Genomic DNA, 13,476 nt, shown 5'->3' on the forward strand with positions numbered 1-13,476 from the left:
GAGAGTCATTTCAATGTTCCTGTTATGAGGAAGCCAACTAACTTTTGCATGCATCGTAAAGACGACGTGGAGGAAGTGCCCGGTGTGTGCGCGCTATCCGCTCAGTGTTCTCTGTGCCCTGTGTTCCGGTCGTCCGTCTGCCTGCCTAGACTTCGGGCCACGTAGCAATATTGTGCACGTAGATCACTTACCTGGAGGAAGCGGGAGCAGCACATAACGTGTGGACTTGTGCTACAACAGACCTTTGTAAACTGCTGAAAAGCAACAGCCTTGACGGAGGTTGTACATAGTTGCAGGCCCAATTCCCAAAGGTGGATTAAGGTTTTGAAGGTTTAATCGCACATTAGTATCCACCCAAGCGCATCCTTCCGGCTAAAAAGTAATGAAACCATGGAACCCCGCTGTTTATGAAGAAACATCCGGTGTTCAGAGCTAACCTAGACTGCTAGCAGGACAGCAGGGAAAGGGGGGAAGAGAACGGAGTTTGTAGGAATGGTGTAGTAAGGTTGGTTCTGAGGAAAGGAAATGGCGTAGCAGCTGTCTAGGCAATTTGCCTATTAGCATCCACACAAGAGCAGCCATATGGCTACAGAGGATGCTGAATAATTACTCCATTATTTACATGCTGTTACTCCCTGCCCCTATCGCTCACCCGAACTGGAGTCATCTCATTTACTGTCATTCATTTGTGAATAAAACAACGCAGTGATGCAACAAGCAGATGTCACTTTATTTGAAAGTTCAAACAAAAACAACAAAGAGCATCAACTATTCTTGAATGTCACTGCGCACACAAAAAAAAAGAAAGGGTGCGGCCAGTCAGCCCTGCTGCTGAAGACCTGAAAAAAAACATGCAAGAATAGAGTTATGCCACTGATTGAAATTGCCAGCTTGCACGCTGATAACAGAGCTTCCAGCGCAGGGAGCTTCGCCAACTAAAGCGGTAACAAACATTCGTGCGAACATACGAATAACATAAGACATGCACACGAAGGCTGCACACAACTACATCGAAAGACATTCTCGTGATCTGTACGTGATCAAATTAGCCCGGGACAGATGTTACATGTTTTAATACTCGCGGATTTTATGCATTCACCGCTAAGAAAAATTGGACTGGCACAATATCCGCCCTAAAGGTATGATGCGATAGCGTACCCCTTAACGTCACCTAGGTGGCCCACCAGCCTCCAACCCATTGCTCTCTCGAGACCACCTGCCAGAGCAATGCCCGTGAGTTTTTTCTCTCATGGCGCCGATGCCGACAACGCAAATACCAGATTTTCTGGAGAAAGGGGCCTGCCTAATTTTAACTATATCGCGTTAATATTCACGAGCTTTCACCAAGTGCAAGAGGCAGGCCCTTACCTATTCCACGAGAGTGTTTCATATGCTTGTATTATGCGCCCACACAAGCATTGTAGCAGGGCATACTCTAGTGATCGTAATGCTGGACCTTACAGCAAAATGGATGAAGCTCATACACGTTGCAAGACTCGCTGAAATTTACCGTGAATTGAAGGGGTGGAAAGACTTTCCTACATAACCCAGGCCAGGTATTTCGGAAATAAAATCAGAGTAACGCTCAACTGCAAGGGCGTTCAATGTGTTTCCTACGAAGGCAGGAACCGAAGGTAGGAACAATGCACTTTTTTGAAAACAATTTCAAGTCGACATTTTGGCCTAATTTTTAAGAAATATGAAAACTAGCGGAAATTTGTTTACAGTATTCTACGCGACTACAAACCAAATAAAATTTCGTTCCGGGACCATTACGTGATGTTGTTTACGGAATCGTTTAAGTGAATTTCACAACCATGATTTAACTGAGGGCAATAAATGCAGGAATTTTTATACCTTAAGATGTCGTTATACTAGGTGTTAACCAGAGAGAACTCAGCCGCGAGCATCAGTCTCAAAATCAATTGTCTAGCTAATAAAAATTTCTTAGTAAAGTCTGGTGGTTGCTGCCAACGGCGAGTTCCTAGCCAAGGGCAAGAGGGGATGCCCTGCAGAGTGACGAATACTTCCAGCTAAACCGCAAGAGCACGCGATGTGCCTGGGAAGTACAGTGCAAATGCAACGTCAGCTGGCGAGGCGCTACAATCTCTACGGCGTTCAATTCGAACCATCTGCGCTATTGCGCAGCGAGAAAACTAAGTGGAAACCAGCTACGTGGCCGTCGTCTTGGAGAAGTACGAAGCTAAAGTAATTGCTACCGCGGTAAAATAGCGTAGACTATTCGAAAAGGGCCGCCGCAGGGATTGCAACGCCTCTCCAAAGACGCGTCACCTTACTTCCAGGAATTTTCGAAATTCCGTCGAAACATCGCATAATTATCATATGGCCAGGATTCTGGTTCATGCGCCGCTAGTTCACAAAGCCACCACCACGGTGCCGCATAAATTGAGCTCCTCCTCATCCTTTTCTTACATTCTTCCTGCCTGGTTTGAAAGAGAGACGGTGGTGGTTGTTGCTATGAAGGGGAGGGGGGTGGAGGGGGATACTGGCAACACCCTCTAAAGAACTCTAGAGGGTGTTGCCTGAACCCCCTCCCCCACTCCCCCACGCCTTTCGCATCACAGCTTTCGTTGCTTTGACCCCCTCCTCCCCTCCATACTTAAAAGACGCTAGTTACTGCCCTCAGTCAATCCTGATGAAGGAGCAGAGTCGGCTTCGAAACGCTGGGTTAAATGTAAAGTTTTTCGTTGAAGGCTAGCAGTTTATAAAAGTATTTAAACCCAACCAGACAGGCAAATCTGCCGAAATGTTTAGTTTTCATTCAACAAGCAACCACAGTCTGCGCTGCACGATTCGCGGAAAAGTAAAAGGAGGAAAAAAAGAAAGTCAGGCAAAGGCACAGCAGGAGACCCCTCTCCACCGTCCTTTTCTTCCTCCCCCTTACCACCCTGCAACCGGCTGCCCGTGTAGCTCCTGAAATTTTTTTTCCCTACCTATGCATCTGCTCACATCTTTGGCCCTTCATGTTACCGCCCCCCCCCCCCCCTTCTCTTCCTCCGTTTTAATGCTGCGAGCAGTGGGTCTTGTTCTCGTAGCCTTTGTGCGAGGAACACTGCTAAAAAATTGAGTCTGAAGGGTAGGGTGAAATTCAAGCAAGTTTTGGTTGAGGCGATTCCCAATTCTTGCTTATTTGTTTTAAAATCCGCGACAACAGCAATGACTTATCGCTTTAAGCATGCTGCTCGAGGAGGGTGTTTGATTCGTTCCCCAGTGCCGCCGTGTACCCACTGGTTTCCGAAGGGCACAAGATTGCTCAAAGCCTGGCGCCTGGTTTTTTTTAGTTGAAGTGCTCGGAAAATGGTCTTTCACCTAACCTAGTGTTGAAGAAAACACTGCACTAATAACAAAAGAAAACATTTCTAAGATATGGACACCTAAGATTCTTTACTCGATATATCATCCAAAACCGAAAAGGAAGCAACGCAAACAACTCTATATGCTTACGCTAAGGACACGCCAGTGGCAAAAACGCGCATGCAGTTCGTACGCAAAAGGTGTCAGTGAAACCTTGGCCAGTATGCTCAGAAAGGAAGGGACGCAAACTAAACACAAGACGGCCACCATTATCGGACGCCTCCTCTGCCCCTTCAAAGATAGTCATCCTACAAAAAAGGCCTAAGGCGTGGTATGGAAAATACCCTGCTTCGAGTGCTTGCTGTCGTAGGCTGTGGAAACTAATCAAGGCAAATTTAAAAGTCGCGGGAGGATGTTAATCGTCCCCTGGAAACGGCACCCTCTTCTTACACCCGCGGTCTGTGCAACTCCCCTGGAGCATCACGTCGAAGAATTAGTAGTTTGCCAATCGCTTAAGAGGCAACAACGGACGAAAATACAAAAAGGAAGCTAAAAATGTTGCTGGCCCGGCGATTGCAATCTAATCTCTCAAGTGCCGGAACTGCAACCCGCAGATTTAAAGGCAAAGAGACAGGATACCGAGGAGTGCACAGGAGAGCGACAGCAAAAAAAAAAAAAGACGGGGGTTGGTTTGCACCTCATACGCAAAAAAAAAAAAATATGTTCGCGCCACTCGTCCGAGAGTGCCTATAGGTGCTGTTGCACACATTCGCAGCACGGTAAATTCAGTGCATATTCAGGGCCGCACGCACGTAACGCCCTGTCAGCTAATTAATGATGTGACCGCCACATTGCGCAAGCAGTCTGGATGGAGCGCCCAGCCGCCCCGCTGGAGAAACGCAGTATAAGCATTGAAACCTCGTGTTATCCGACAATAACTTCCGTTCATTCTTCACCACATTTAAATCATAATCAAGAACATATAGTTCACGTTTGACTCTTGATGGCTCCTCTGGGTAACGGAGTATTTACTTGCATCCCGAACAGATGGCACACTCTTCAGAATAGTTCCCAGCATGCCATTCTATGAAGTGTTCGTTAGCGGTTTACATAATTGCCGAAACTAGCACCGACTACAGCAGTGGCAAAGCCCTTATCGACGGCGAACGATCGAATCACGAGATGCACTTTACCAACCTAGAAAAAAATGTTGCGAACTACCACAATACTAATTGTTACATTGGACAAATTACCTACTGCCATAAAACGCAGCATCAGGTTTGCCGCCTCTCACTTACGACATTCACTTCAACGCATCCGTGCTGCTCTTTCACCACATCGACAAAACTTTCGAAGAGCTATCTGCTATTGAGCCTAATAATATAATTGTTAAATTGTAATCATTAATTCACTATTTTGATATTTTCAACGCACAATGCAAGAACCATAAACAAGTAGCGGTGAGTGAGCTCTAAGTATTAGCGTCTGGGAATTACGCATTTCACTGCTTGAACAAAGTACCTTGAAGTTTCATTGCTTTGCACTGTTAATGCGCACGCAATTCCACTATCACCTATGCCCGTGTGGTCACTGTACGCGCTTAATAAAAAATGTACCTGTCAAGCAAAAGATTCTCCTTATATTTTTCTCTGTATACCTCATAGAAGGCACGCGCTTTCTTGTAGCATTTTATGTAGCAGCCCATGGTCATAGCCTCACTCCGATGGGGGCACTTTTGAAAAAAGTGCGCATGCGTACAGCACGGCTCAACCTCCCAAAGCAAACTACCAAAGCAGGGACACTGCAGCGGTGACGTGCGCCTTGCCAACACAACAAGAGAGGGCGCCACGCGTTTCTTGCGAATGCTAAGGTTGCATGACAAATAGAGAAACAGCGTAGGAAATCTTTTGCTTCATTCAAATGTAAAATACTTTATACTTCTTTCAAGGTAGGACATTACGCTTCCTGAAGCTCCAAAGAGCTTGTCGATACATTGTAAATTAGAGATGTGGTGAACGATAAAGTGAAGTGGGGTATTTTTCAGGACTTCGTCATAGACTCCATGCTATCGTAGCTTATTGCGCATGGTAAACGCAGCATGTAAGCTACAATGATGAAACTCTACTAAAAGAAACTTTAAGAAGCATTTAACATCTTGGCGAGACAGCTATTCTCTAACTTTTATGCGCGACGAGGTATTAATTTTTATTTTTTCATCGCCATTGAGTTACGCGCCGCCGGCTGTCGCGAGATGGCGCGACCGGTTTTTTGAGGCGCATGGGCCAGAATGCTGGGGGTATGGAGGAGCTTTGATGGCATTAACTTTGGGCAACCAGCCTGTCCATGCCTTAGGTTCCGCGTTTTTTTTTGCCAGAGACAAGTTCCTTAGCGGCACTGTATAGCGCAGTTTTTTGTCAATGAGCCCTCATGGCGAGACGTTTGTTCTTATGCACATAGCCTACATAGCTCCTATAACTGACCTGCCGTGGTGGCACAGTGGCTATGGGAAGGCCGCCGCGTGCCATGCGATCGCAGTGCACGCTATGGAACCAGCAGGTGTTCAAGCCCAATGCGGAGCCCTTCACAACAATACCCCATATCCCATGAGCCGCTTTGGTACGCTACACACCCACCATGCCATACTTTAGTATGGTACAATGACGTCATGACAGCTCAGTGTACTGAACATCACTCACCCAGCAGTGTTGGTCCTCACACGAAGTACATGGCGGTCTTGAGGGACTCGAGCACCTTGACAGCCTCCACATACTGACTCGTTGAGACAGAGTCGGCGCTGCCCCCAGACGAGTCGCTGCTCGAGCTTGACACATCCACCTTGCTCATCAGGTGCTTCTTGGCCCGGTACGCGGCCAGATGAGCATAGTAAACGGGCGCCGGGATGCTAACGCTCCGCGTGCAGCGGGCGTACGTGTGACAGAGGTAGTAGCTCAGATACTGCACCTCGTCCGCTGTAAGGCTCGAGTCGTCCCACAGAATGTAGTAGTGCGACGGCCTGCTCGTGCCCTGCACCACAGACACCACGGGGCCGGTTCAACCCACGGAATCGCAGCATGATCTCCTGGTTGTAGACGACAGACCTCGCGTCACATCCCCGACAACACTTAGGCAGTCTTAACTTAGGAATCAAGAGGAAGAGATGGGCTTGGGCTGGGTATGTAATGCGAATGGGAAGACAACCGCTGGTCCTTAAGGGCTACGGAGTTGATTCCAAGAAAAGGGAGGCGTAGCAAGGGGCGCCAGAAAGCTAGGTGGGCGGATGAGATTGGCAAGTTTGCCAGGATACGGTGGCCGCAGCTGTCAAAGGACAGGGTAACTGTAGAGACATAGGAGAGGCCTTTTCCCTGCACTGGGCATAGTTAGGCTGATAATATTCATGACGATGATGAATTTGGGTGCCTTAAAATTTTGTTACTATCCTGTGGTCCCCGTTTTGGAACACATCCCGTTCCCGGCTGTGGCGGACGAATTTCGTCGATGGAGGCAAAATTCGAGAAGCTCGTGTACTGCGCAATCTCAGTGCACGTTAAAGAGCCCCAAGTGGTCGAAATTTTCGGAGCCGTTCACTACGGCGTCTCTCATAGTCTGAGTCGCTTTGGGACGTTAAACCTCCATAAACCAAACAGATCCCATTTTGCGGGAACCCTTTACTGGCTGTTGCACAATGAAATATCAAAGTAGGCCATGCGCAGTTGCTATTCGGGCCCACACCTAACAGTCATCCTGTGATTTATAATGTGTAAGAAGCGCCCAAACTCCCTGTCACTGCCTCTATAGTGGCCTGCTTAATGTTGCACTGAAAAGTTCGGAGCACGTTCACTTCGCTTCTGCGTCTATAGGGAGTTTCTGCGACCAAAGTACCGACTACTGGGCCCCAGACGGCATTCCATTACTGTGCACCTGAATGCCGAAATGGCTGCAGAGGTAGAAGTCGAAGTCGAGCGGGTGCGTGACCACAGAGTCTACGGTGGTGCCGGGCGGCATGTTGCGGCACTTGCCAACCCCGTCCCGGTCATTGGCGGGCATGAAACGCGTGTGGTGACGCTTCTGGACCACGATGAATGTCAGCGCCGGCTCGTACGTCTCGTTCGGGGAAAGCTCCTGGCACGCCAGTCGGATGGCGCTCACCTGGAAACAAGATCAAGGCAAAGTTGTAGCCCTGAACTGGTCGCCTAATGGATTAAACACTGCTTCTGGAGCTTGACACAAGGGATGGGCAGGACAACACCATTTCGTGCACAGTCCAACAGCTACAAACCGTCGTCTTTCGAACAAAGTTAGGAGAAGGTTATGGCGCTGTGAGTAAATTCGTATCGTATATGGAAAACTGGTAGAATCCACAGTAACTTGGAAGCTTCTCTGATCGGGCTTGCAGGTAATTCATGACAGCTAAAAATGCAACAGTGCAAGACAGGTACGATGAGCACCAGCGCTGTGGTGTCCAGCGCTGTGGTGTGGTGCATTTTTATCTACATTGAGACCCGCCAGTTACCGCGGTCGATGATGTTCGATGTAGAATCCGCGAGACAATATGATGCTGCCCCTTTCAATCATAACCAACCCACAAAAAGATGCGGGGATAAATCATTTTGAATTCGAAACTTACCTCGCGGTTGCGGACCTCCATGAACTGCCCCTCGCTCACTCCGTCCCGGTAAAAGATAATGCGCTCCGGCTTGTGCCTGGTAGCATGATAAAATGCCTTCAGCGTGTCTTTCATCATGTCCTTGAGGTCCTTGATGATCTCCAGGCGCGAAGTGGCAGCGGAGGCTGCCATCTGGACGCGAACGGAGGCGTGGAACTTGTACGGAATGGCGTCCAAGCTACCAACGCACGCCGCGATGGACGGCCTCAGCTTGTCCCCAGGCGCCGGGTGAGTCACGTCCGCGCCGATGATGATAACCGGCTTCTGGAAGATTTTCGGCTTCTCCTTGGGCAGCAGGCTGTTGTTGATGCCGCCCAGCTTGGCATTGATCTTCTGGCAGAGGTTGGTGATGAGCGCGGCGTTGCACTTCTTGATCACGTTGTTGTCCATTACGCACTGCGTGCGCAGCCCGATCTCGGTCTCGGCTACCTGCTTGATATCGGCGTAGCTCGTGTTCTTGGCAAGCACGATGATGACCATCTCGAGGTTGGCGGTCTTGCGCTGCTCCTCGAGCAGGATGTTCCGCACTGGCTTGCGGTTCGCATCAGTCGTGGTGACGTCCAGCGGCTGCTCGATGCTCATGCCCAGTTCCTGGCCGACCCGGATGAGCATCTTGACGAAGTTGTCGAGGCTGTCTCGCTGCGCGAACTGGCTCAGGTTGAGCAGCGTCCAGCGGGTCAGCGTGGCCGACTTGTAGAATTGACGGCCCCGCAGTTCCCAGGTGCCCTCGCGGGGCTTGCCGATGTAGTTGTTCTCGAAGACCAGCGACGGCGGATCGAGCACCCTGCCCTTGAGCTGCGTCGGCTCGGTGCTGATTTTGATGCCGAACTCGCGCAGGCACTGGTCGCTGCTGCTGACCAGATCCCGCACCGACTGGCGGATCTCGTTGAAGCGCTTGGCCGGTGGCTGGGCCGTACGCTTGATCATCTCGGACGTCTGGGTCTCGTCCAGTTTCTTCTTGCAGTGCTGCCCTTCGACGATCACGCAGACCTCCAGCGGGAGGTAGACCGGGTGGTTTGTGCTGCCGGTCTCGATGCAGGGCAGGTTCGGGTACTTGAGGCGGTCGTAACGGTTTTGGAAGTAGTCGGCCACCGAGCAAAGGGTGCCGTCTTCCATTTTGAAGTAGATCTTCTTGGCTGGTTCCTTGGTGACGCGAACCACCTTGTACTTGCGAGGGTATGGAAGGTGGGTGACCTTGACGCGCAAACCCTTGAGCTCCTTGTTGAGACGAACGTTCTGGAAGTCGCGCAGGTTCTTGAAGTCTCCGGCCGACATCTCGCGTCGGCAATCGCTGAACAGTTTGCACATGAAGTCGGTCACGGGTAGAGGCTCGTAGAAGGCGGTGGCCGAAATGTCGACGTTGAGCATGGGCTTCCACTGAGCGGCCCGAACGCTAGTGTAGTAGCCGAACCAGACTTCGCGGCCACCTCCAAGGGTGTTGTATTCGCCTGGGGCCGGCGGTTTGAAGAAGGACCGCCCGATGGGCGTGAGTTTGATCGACGGTCCGTGCCGCAGCACGATGTCCACGGCTTGGAGGACCTCCTGGGGAACCTGGCTGACGCGTCTGTCGAAGACCGCCTGTAGAGCGTCCAGATTCACGGTGGCCGCGTACTGGATCTTCACGATGAACTTCTGAATCCGCTGGTCCTCCTCGAAGTCGACCGTGAAGGTGCGCTCGCGGAAATTGAGCTCACGGCGCGTGTACAAGTTCTTGCGTCCGTCGAAGGCGGGCATGCAGCCACTCAGGTCGACCCGGTACTTCTTGACGAGCAACTCGATGACCAGGCGGTTGATCTTGGTGCTGATGCAGCGGTACTTGCGCTTCTCGGGCACTTTGTTGGTCTCCTTGCGCGACTCTGAGCAGATCTCCACGTCGTAGTGGAAAACGTTACCGGAAGGGATCTCAACGCTGAAGTGGTTGGCGGTCAACTGGATCGGCCGGCCCAGTTTGCCTTGAGCAGGCCGGCGCGGGAAGTGAGACGGCAAGGTCCGCTCGATTTCCTGCAGGGCGCGCCGGGGCAGTCCGCGGCTAAGGTTTAAATTCCCACAGCGCACAATTCGTGTCCAACATTCTTGGAAAAAATTTGAAAATTTTAAGATACTCTTATGGAAATATTGAAGGTAATGGTCATAGTCCGATTTTTTTTTACTAGCTGGCATCAAGCTGTTCAGACTGCCATAGAAAAACAATGGGGAACGCTTTTGACGGTAGCAAAAACATAAGTGAAAACATGCAAGCCTGCCGACAGCAGATCTGCAGATCTTTTGTCCAGAATTGTCGGTTAGGCGGTTGTATTACGCACAAATTCCGCGCGTAAACTACGCCTGACCTCTGCGTTAGCTGTCTAAAAGTAAAGTCCTCCATATATCGGTTAATCGATAAAAGTCAAAAGTCAGCTCCTCCACACTGACGATCTGAGTTGCGCGTCACGCTGTTGATATGGAGAGCTCAAAATGATCTCGGTAAAGTAAGGAGAGTGAATGGAGTGCATTGGTCAGATTTTCACGTCGCTACACTGCGGATGAGAACCCGCGATTTTGTTTCGGTGATACTTTTTCGCCTGTGGACTACTAGCACGGAACCCACCCCAGTGAGCTCTTAATCGATAGCAGTACGCCTTTTTATCTTTTACTTGTAAAATGCCGCGAATTACGAGAGAAATGCGAAAAATTCAAATTTCAGAGATTCCTGCGGGGAAAAGTGACCGCTGTAGGCAACCTCAAGTTTGCAGCGTCACTCGAAGCACTCTAACACACGCCAGCGAGAGGACCAAGCATTCTTTGAAGGAGTGAAGGCGCCAAATTTTTGGCCCTGTGCCTTTGGTCTGCACACAAAAACTGCAATATGAACTCTGCTTTGTCGTTTTAATTAACTGAAACTAACACTGAACTGTTGCAGAAGTCAAGATTTCAGCAAATGAACAAAGAGCTATATATAAGTTTTTATATGCTTCACAAGACCTGGTGCTCACTTGTGCCATCGCAACAGACTTTCGACTGCTGAAAGCGAAACTGAAACTGCATGGAAGAATATATTCAGTTTTAAATTAGGCGTTGAGCGTAGGCGAATTTCACGTCGTGATTCATTTTAACTAATTGTGTGCGTGTCTGTGTGTTTCACTTAATGGCGCATAAGCAGCTGAGGCTATCATGGACAGGGTTGGTAAGATCTCTCTGGTGCGCTGGCGGACAACTACTTCGTTTAGAAACCAATTTCCCTGTCACATTCCCTTCTTTTAGGAATCTAACTAACCACTCGTGTCAGGTCTCCTACTGTATTCTCTCCTAAGAGCAAGCAAGGGTGGAAAGGGACGCGTTTGTGGCGAAATTTCGAGTTTCCTGCATGAAAACATGCGGACGCCACATTTACAAAGAGGATTTTCTTGTTTCATAATGTTCGCAATCATACACAAGAAAAAATACACAATAAAAATTTCGACGAGCACATTAAGCGAGCTCGTAGTGCTTTTACACAACCACATTCCAGTTTCCGTACTTCGTTGAAGCCATCAAGTGACGTTCGTCAAGTAGCTGCATAGGCAACGCCGAGAGTGCCGAGCAAGGAATGCAAACACGTGTATAATCATTCTCAATGTGGTATCTGAATCACCTCAATGACCCGAAAATAAAGCGAACCTTGGAAAAAAAAATTGAAAATTGGGTTTTTGATGAAAGGTAATGGCGCAGTAATTGTCTCTCATACGTCCCGAAAATATGGGTTTCCCAAAAGGTGCCTTCACATGAAGAAGGCGGGACTGCGCTTGTCCCCTCTTTATTCACGTGAATGAAGCTTTTGCGCAACCCATCTTTACGCTACGATGAGCTACCTTGCTGAATCGCATGTGCCGGGGGACACCGGAACTGCGCCGTAAAAGAAGGGAGGAAGGTGGGAGTGAAAAAGAGAAAGAGGTGCCGTAGTGGAGGTCTCTGGAATAATTTCCACCATGAACTTCTGAAGCACGCCGCTCAGCTCCAATACTGTCTATACTCTCGACATCAGGCCCTCCCAATGGTGGGACGCCGTCACGTACTTTCACGCCATTTCTTCCTTTCTCTTCCCTCGCGGTGCCAAAAAACGCGAGCGGCGCATGCAAGCACCGATGTCATACGTAGCGCGATTATTCCGGGGAGTGCTCAGGTTTAGCATCGCGTAGAAGGAGCCAAAGTCGACAAGCGAAGAGGAGCCGCAAAGCAGAAGAGAGGGATGTAGTCGAGGGTTTAACGGCATACCGTCTGGTCAGGAATCATGGTGATGCAGATTGCTGGTCACTGGCCAAAGTCAAAAGATGAAAAGACGTTTCGGGAGCACTACGGCTCCCTTGTTCACTATGAAACAATCGGCGCACGGATCCGTTCTTTTGTAGCACCCAGTAGCGTTTTTAATGATTCAGCATAGATAGGATGCAGAGTTCCGTCGTTCCTGTTTAATGTGTTAGACGATGTCTGTATGATAAGGGACTCAAGATTCTGCCGTGCTGACGTGTTCTTTTCTGTTGTCAATATCTTTATTTGATCCCAGCTAATCTCGTGGCGGGATTTTTGCACATGCTCTGCGATGGCGTTAGATGCTTTCTGGTTTCGGACGTCATTCTGGTGCTCTCTCAGGCGTCTCCTGAAGTCCTTTGTTTCACCGATATATATTGATGAGCAATCGGCGCAGTCAATCTCATACACAACACCTGGAAATCTTTCACGAGGGAGCTTGTCCTTCACATTCACCAGTTCTGTTCGCACCTTGTCAGCGGGGACGGGCGCGATGTTAACGCAATGCTTGCGGAAAATACAAGCAAGCGCTTCGCTAATTCCCGCTACGTATGGAACAGCAGCGCGTTTTTCTTTTGGTTTTTTGCTATCGCGTTCTTCGGAGGTAAACACAGACGCGAGAGCACAGAAAAACCAAAAGAAAGATCAGCACGGCAGAATCTTGAGTCCCTTACCATACAGACATCGTCTAACACATTAAACAGGAACGACGTAACTCTACATCCTATCTAAGCTAAATCCTTAAAAACGCTACTGGGTGCTACAAAAGAACGTATCCGTGCGCCGATTGCTTCATAGTGAACAAGGGAGCCGTAGTGCTCCCGAAACGTCTTTTCATCTTCTGACTTTGCCCAGTGACCAGCAATCTGCATCAGAAGAGAGGGGATTATGCGCTACCTTTGTCCGCTGAGGGGCGTTAGTAGAGTTAGCATCACGGCATCACGTGACATTTCTGAAGCCTAGTCATAAAACGTATAATGGAAAGCCTCATGGGAAATGCACACACGTGAAAAGGCAGCGGTAGCTGCTAACAAAGATTCACTTTCGCTTGCAGCGCAGCGTAACGCCTGCGCTTGACATTTTTTTGAGACGCGCCTTGGGCGCAATCTATGCAACCTGAGATGGAATCTATGGAACCTCGATGCAGTACGGTGCATGCACGGTCACTGTTGTTGTTGTTGTTGTTGTTGACCTCACACAATGGCACATACCCACAAGGGTGATTGGCCATAACG

The 13,476-nt window shown here is 49.3% G+C and overlaps 1 protein-coding gene across 1 annotated transcript; it reads right to left on the minus strand.

Moving 5' to 3' along the window:
• Nucleotides 1-709: 709 nt before the first annotated feature.
• LOC144120760 (protein argonaute-4-like) lies at nt 710-10,959 on the minus strand. Its single transcript, XM_077653441.1, has 5 exons — nt 10,951-10,959; nt 7,940-9,979; nt 7,234-7,461; nt 6,012-6,339; nt 710-839 (listed from the first exon to the last, which is right to left on the minus strand). Exons 1-4 carry the CDS (start codon nt 10,957-10,959, stop codon nt 6,028-6,030), a joined length of 2,589 nt encoding a protein of 862 aa, XP_077509567.1. The 3' UTR covers nt 710-839; nt 6,012-6,027.
• Between the last annotated feature and the right edge of the window lie 2,517 nt (nt 10,960-13,476).

The sequence above is a fragment of the Amblyomma americanum genome, chromosome 1 (assembly GCF_052857255.1).
Source record: "Amblyomma americanum isolate KBUSLIRL-KWMA chromosome 1, ASM5285725v1, whole genome shotgun sequence".
Lineage (NCBI taxonomy): Eukaryota > Metazoa > Arthropoda > Arachnida > Ixodida > Ixodidae > Amblyomma > Amblyomma americanum.

Bases quoted from the DNA above. Each gene is read 5' to 3' on its own strand.
- LOC144120760 (XM_077653441.1), bottom strand. The intron at 7,462-7,939 runs GTAAGTTTCGAA...TCTTGTTTCCAG, and splicing joins TGGAGGTCCGCAACCGCGAG to GTGAGCGCCATCCGACTGGC. The intron at 6,340-7,233 runs GTGCACAGTAAT...TCTGTGGTGCAG, and splicing joins GCAGCCATTTCGGCATTCAG to GGCACGAGCAGGCCGTCGCA.